Genomic DNA, 6,423 nt, shown 5'->3' on the forward strand with positions numbered 1-6,423 from the left:
TCTCGGCCAAAGCATTCAGAGGCAAAACTTTAGGAGCTCTGCATTTAGCACCTAACATATGACCACAAAACAGGCCACTCAGAAGGGTTTAGTTGGTTTTGAGCCAGTTAACAGGCTTTCTGGAAAACAACACATCCTCCGAGTTTACTTGGGCCAGACATTTCACATAATCGATATGACCAATTAGCAATAACGCTCTGTAGGTATTCATATTATGTCATATATACTGCAAGTCACCAAGTATGGTGTATTTTTCACTTCTTCCCCTTCACTCTTGCAGGCCTTTTGCAAACCGCAACAGGTGCATGATGCTGTTTTCAAGAAAGTTAATCTGTAAATCAGATTGGGAGCATCCTCACAGAAATTCTATCTGACTTTGAATCATGTCTTCACGTGAAAAGCCCTGGACCATATGGACCATCTGGCCAACGACTGTAAAATCACGACTCCTCCTGATGATAAGAGGATAAAGCTTTCAGTCTGTTTGTGTGTGTGTGTGTGTGTGTGTGTGTGTGTGTGTGTGTGTGTGTGTGTGTGTGTGTGTATGTCAGTAAATTGTGTACTAATCTTTGTCTGCGTCCTACTTGGACTAACCCATGCTATTTGCTTAACAGGTCAATGGGCAAACTGATGCGACAGAGGACACACAGAAGCTCTGTTCTGCAGGCTGGTTGTGAAGTTCCTGTTCTTTGGAGAAAACGAGGAAGATGGCAGCGATGTATCGCTCAACCTCTCTGGAAAACAAGGAATTAATGGCTCTGTATGGAGGGGAAAGAGACCATTACTTCACAGATGAGGAGTGCACCAGTGAGGTGAGGTTTTAAAGATAATAAACTACATTTAAAACTGCCTGCAAAATATGGAAAGCCTACTATCCCTCATGGAAAAGACTTGCAAGATTCGTACAGATTTCAATTGAATGCAGCTGATCACTATGATTGTAGCTATTATTCTAAGCAAGTAAGACTTCTTCAAATTTCTTAAATGAGTCTTGGACCTTATTTAGGGCTTATGAGTTTCATGCAAAGCAGGAGAATAAAATATATAAGTAAGCTACAATTGGAGGTATACCTAAATCAGTTGCACTATCTTTTATTTTACATTTTTAATGAGATGCAGTATATTTACATTTATTATTTAGACACCACACACGAAAAACTTTATATGCCACATTGTATTTTACATATGTATATACATATTGAAATTATGATGGAAATCCCCTAGTTTAGTTTCATCTGTTACCCCACATCCTCACCCTGGGTCTTCAGCCAAAATCTTCAGCTTTGAAATGCAACCACAGTTGTTGCATGAAATAGATGCAATGGATGCAGTGCATTGCAAAAACCACATAATTACTTTTTCTTTAATTACAAGTTGACATTTTTGACATTTGTGTAAGCCATTTACAATAACTAAACACCTCTCCCATACTTTGTCAACAACATCATTTTAGGGAATGTTAAAATACAGTAAGACTGTTGTAACTGTTGGTTATTTGATTATCACTATAAAAAGTTTACCACAGTAAAAAGAAACATCATTGTTTATTATGTTGATGATGCATCCACCAAATGGCACAATGTTTACAACTTCCAACCTTTCAGGAGTATGATCTGGAGTCAGAGTGCAGCGGGGAAGTAAAAGGTGGTAGAAGCATTCGCAGCGCTCTGTCGCTGGAAATCTACGGTCTGCAGAGGGAGCAGCATGTTTACTTCTCCAACCAGGAGTACTACAGGAGGCTGGAGGAGCTGAAGAGTGCTCACCTGAGGAACATGGCCGAGCTGGAGAGGATGTACATTAGCCAAAGCGGGGAGAGGCACGGAGAGGAAGATGACAGAGGTCTGGAAAGAACACAGAACAGAGAGGACAGACTGTCAATCAGGTTGGATATGTTAGACTTTCATATTAAGCTGTTTTTCCTGTGTGTTGTTTCGAGGTTAACCCCAGTAACCATTGTGATTTTCCAGATAATTTTGTAATAATTCTGTAATAAATATATGCAACTGTTTTATCTTAGTCTAGCTACATTAGGTTACATATAGTGGAGGAAGGTCTGGCTAGTCCACACAGCATTCCGGTATGGGAGTTGTGGTTAATTGACATTTCTGTAAACCAATCACAATCATCTTGGGCGACGCTAAGCTCCGCACGGAGCCACCGTGCCGCTGCAAAATAGCCTTGGTTACATACAAAAGGATTTCAACTATATTTCAATGTGGAGCAGATTAAAGGCTAAGTGTAACCTAATTTATGTAGCAGTTTAAAAACAAAACAAGTATGAACACATCATGCAACTGCTGATCCTACTACTGAGGATCAGGTACACAAACTTATTCAACACGCATACAGTACATAGAAAACATATACAGTGCTGCTCATAAGTATTCATACCCATGGTCAAGTTGACTAAAAAGAGGAATAAAAAAATCATCTTTTGGAAATTGATCTTAATGCCTTAATTAAAAAAATGAGGAAAAATCCGACCTTTTAAGGACACCAATTTGTTTTGTGAATTAATAATGTATTGTAAATAAATAAATGTTCTTCCTTAAAATACAGGGGCCATAATTATACATACCCCTATGTTAAATTCCATTGGCATGGTTTTATTTCAGTTAGCCTAATAGCTAACTGAGATAAGATCCATATCAATGCAAATCAAACCAGCTATTAGGCTAACTGAAATAAAACCATACCAATCTCTAGGTATGGTGAAGGGTATGTGATGATGTGGGGCTACTTTAATTCCAAAGGCCAAGGGAACTTTATCAGGATGCATAGTATCCTGGATCTATGAAATAACTGGCCTTTAAAAATAAAAATCTGCCTGCCTCTATGGGAATTTAACATAGGGGTATGTATAATTATGGCCCCTGTATTTTAAGGAAGAACATTTATTTATTTACAATACATTATTCATTCACAAAACAAATTGGTGTCCTTAAAAGGTCGGATTTTTCCTCATTTTTTTAATTAAGGCATTAAGATCAATTTCCAAAAGATGATTTTTTTATTCCTTTTTTTAGTCAACTTTAGCATGGGTATGAATACTTATGAGCAGCACTGTATATATATATATTCATATAAACCAACCAAGCAAACAATAACATTATGAAACGCCCTACTCTGAGGGGGGTAAGAACATGTTTTAAGATGATGTATAAAAATAGATTTTTTATATTTTGAAGGATCTGCTTCACACTGAAATAAAGCCATTGAAACAAACAAAGTTAGCCCATTTTCACTCTAGACATCTAGATGTGTTTTTAAAAATCCTGCTTACTGAGTTTTCTATTACTGTATGACTTAGAAGTAGATTTTATAGTGTAGGTGATTTCCTAAACAAGTGTTTGATCTGATTTATGTTCTACAGTTCTAGTACACAGCAGCAAATGCAGCAGTCGATAGGAAAGACACTGTAACACAGGTTGCAGTGAATTATTTATTATTTTTCTTACTGTAGCCTTCTTCAAAAATCATTACGTGAATACACTAACATTGTGAGGTTAAATTGGAAACCCACAATTCCTCTTCTCCAATTGATTGTGTTGTCTATTCTTGTGTTTTTATCACAAGACAGTGGTTTTAAAGGAAAAGAAGCACCACATTACAATGCATAATTCGGATTGTTAGTGTTATGTTTATCTAGGGTGGCACTGTTGTATTCATTCATCCACCCAGGCAGTCATTTGATAGTTTGTTTGGAGGGCTAGTCTTCCATTTATTGCAGGGACTGTGTTTCAAAGTTTTAAAGATCAATGGTCAAGTCCGGTGATCACAATCAGCATCAACAACAATAAAGCCTATAAGTCATATTTAATGATGTTCACCACCAGATCAGATATAATGTAGCAGTACTTGCCATGCAGCTGCTGTACAATTGTTGTACAATGAAAAGGTTAAAAGGTGTCTTTGTCCCTATGAGTACAGCTATTCATTCTGACAGTAAAGTTAATGTCTCCTCCTCCCTGATACATAATCTCTGCACCCTGCAGTAGCGGCTCTACCAGGAAACTCCAGAGGATCAATTCCCAGGAGGAGCTGGACTTCCATGACACATCCAGCGGTTCGGACCAATCAGAGCTCTGTGGAGAGAACAGCGTGGGGGAACCGGAGCTGGACAATCCAAGAACAACTCCTGGCCAGGACCGAACCTTTGGGAGGTTGGTGAAGTAGTTGCAGACATGTTCTTAAATCAGACTATTCTTGGAGTGGAAGCCAAGATGAGGAGCCAAAGAGGAAGTTGATCCTTTGTTGTCACTTCAGATTTATCATCGCATTTCACTCTATTTTCTCCCAGAGACTTCCAGTTGAGCCCAGAAGAGCTGATGAACCAGAAGCAGTTTCGATTACAGCCTAAAGCCTCCTGTCCGAAACCACAGGGAAGACCGTCCCGCCAAACTTTGGTCCGGGTCAGGTCAAACCTTAACGTCACCGTGCCCAAACCCTTCCAGATGATGCTTAGAGAGGAGGAGAGGAAGAGGCACAAGGTGCGAACTCGTTCGGAGATTGAGCTGGAGAACATGTTGCTGAGACGGGAGCTAGAGGAGCTCCAAGAATGCCAGAAAAAGTTCCGGGCATCACCAGCACCGGCGCACATACATTTACCTCTCTACGAAATGATCAGCCGTCGCCACAGTCAGCGATCTAACAGAAGCAGAAGTAGCAGTAGTCTCAGTAACTGTCGCACCAGAAGTAACCAGGCCTCTGCTGCTGCTTCACCACCACCACCACCACCACCACAGCCTTTCCATTTCCTGGAGAGAGAGAGGAGGAAGAAGGAGGCCAAGATTGTGGCAGAGCTGGAGAAGCTGGGACCAAAAGAGGAACGACAGGCCTTCAAGGCTAGACCCATGCCCAGCTCGGTGTACGGCACCAAACACAGAGCAAACACCAGGAACACAAGCCACCAGTTTCTAACCATCTGCACATTGGAGAGGGAGGCCACGGAGAGCCAAAGTGATCCAAACTCCGACATGGAGCCGGACGTGCCCCACTCCAAGTCGGACACCTCTCTTGACTCCCGTAGGCCTCAGAGATGTCTGTCCTCCAAGCCTGTGAAGAAGCAGATCGAGCTGTCCATTGAGATGGTGAGGGGCAGGGAGTGGTCCTACATTGACCCACTCAAAGTCACCACCTGCAACCTGTACTCCCCTCTGCAGCCACGTGGCCCCGTGCCTCTGCTCTCTAACAAGAGTGACTACTGTACATCAGTGTGTGTGAGACAGTGTGTTCATAAATCAAAGAAAGACAGCAAAACGTGAGGAAACCAATAGCTACATCTAAACAGGTTTTTTTGTAGATTAGTTTAATTCTGCAACGCAATAGTAATTTAGTGCAGAATCATCCAAACAGCAGTTAATACAGATAGTTTAGGTATTGTATGTCCTGTAGTGAGGTATGGGTTGTTTTTATAATACATTTCAGGGGTTATTTTTTAAGCTCTTAAAGGTAAATTGTAAATGGATGGCATATCGGATGTATCACCCTGACTTTCACTCACACACACACACACACACACACACACACACACACACACACACACACACACACACACACACACACACACACACACACGCACAGATGGCATTGAGCTAACCATACCTAATCATCTGTATTATTTGGGGTTCAGTGTCTTGCCCATGGACACTTTGATATGTGGATGGGAGGATCGAACCACCAAAGCCACAGGTACCCTGTGGAAACTTTTGCAAATTGAATTACATTCACTGTTTATCATCAAAACATATTGTGTGTATCTTATTAAAGGGTTTCATGAATTTAAAACCTACATTGTTTATGCCATGTTTGGTGCAATGCAACATTTCTTGGCACGTTACTGCTACCAGCTGCCCAGGGCTGTATAGGGGTAAAAAGAAAGGGGTAAACTATAAATATCAGCGGCAGCTGTCTTAAGCCGTTATACAAAAGGTGGATATTCGGTGCCCATATATACGAGACTAGATAACTAAAACCACTAAAACCAAATCATATATCACTTCATTTTATTTAAATACTGTATGTCAGTGCAACACTTTAAAACACACAGCTTTGGAAAAATTTTTTTTTTAAAGTGGCTATAATTGATAATCTAATATAATAATGTATCAAATGAAAAAGTGAAAACAATGTGACAAAGTGAAAGGGGTCACTCGTTAAAATGAATCTATAATAAATTATCACCTGAATATGCAACTCACTGGACTTTACTGAGCTCTATAGTGAGTTTTTAGCTCATTGTTTAGTTGTCCGGCCTGAAACGTTAGTTTTGGTTCACTCTCTTCCAGTAGTATAGTCTAATGTATTGTAGTGGGTATACTGTATATATATATATATATATATATATATATATACATACACACTACCGGTCAAAAGTTTGGGGTCATGTCCAATGTCCATTCCACTCCATTACGGACAGAATAC

At 40.1% G+C, this 6,423-nt stretch overlaps 1 protein-coding gene across 2 annotated transcripts; it reads left to right on the plus strand.

Annotated features, from left to right (window-relative positions):
* The first annotated feature begins 560 nt into the window (after positions 1-560).
* Positions 561-5,787, plus strand: LOC116061773 (protein FAM161A-like). 2 transcript variants are annotated; one of them, XM_035992683.1, is made up of 5 exons: positions 561-812; positions 1,605-1,882; positions 3,996-4,163; positions 4,301-5,298; positions 5,337-5,787. In XM_035992683.1, the coding sequence occupies exons 1-4, from the start codon at positions 708-710 to the stop codon at positions 5,262-5,264; spliced, it is 1,515 nt and encodes a 504-aa protein (XP_035848576.1). In that variant the 5' UTR covers positions 561-707; the 3' UTR covers positions 5,265-5,298; positions 5,337-5,787. The 2 variants fall into 2 exon arrangements, with proteins under 2 accessions (XP_035848576.1, XP_031171988.1); XM_031316128.2 differs by having other exon boundaries at positions 4,301-5,787.
* The last annotated feature ends 636 nt before the right edge of the window (positions 5,788-6,423 follow it).

The sequence above is a fragment of the Sander lucioperca genome, chromosome 15 (assembly GCF_008315115.2).
Source record: "Sander lucioperca isolate FBNREF2018 chromosome 15, SLUC_FBN_1.2, whole genome shotgun sequence".
Taxonomy (NCBI): domain Eukaryota; kingdom Metazoa; phylum Chordata; class Actinopteri; order Perciformes; family Percidae; genus Sander; species Sander lucioperca.

Coding starts and splice junctions, on each gene's coding strand:
- LOC116061773 (XM_031316128.2), top strand. CDS start 708: ATGGCAGCGATGTATCGCTCAACCTCTCTGGAAAACAAGGAATTAATG. Junction 813..1,604: donor ATGAGGAGTGCACCAGTGAG/GTGAGGTTTTAA, acceptor CCAACCTTTCAG/GAGTATGATCTGGAGTCAGA. Junction 4,164..4,300: donor CAGGACCGAACCTTTGGGAG/GTTGGTGAAGTA, acceptor ATTTTCTCCCAG/AGACTTCCAGTTGAGCCCAG.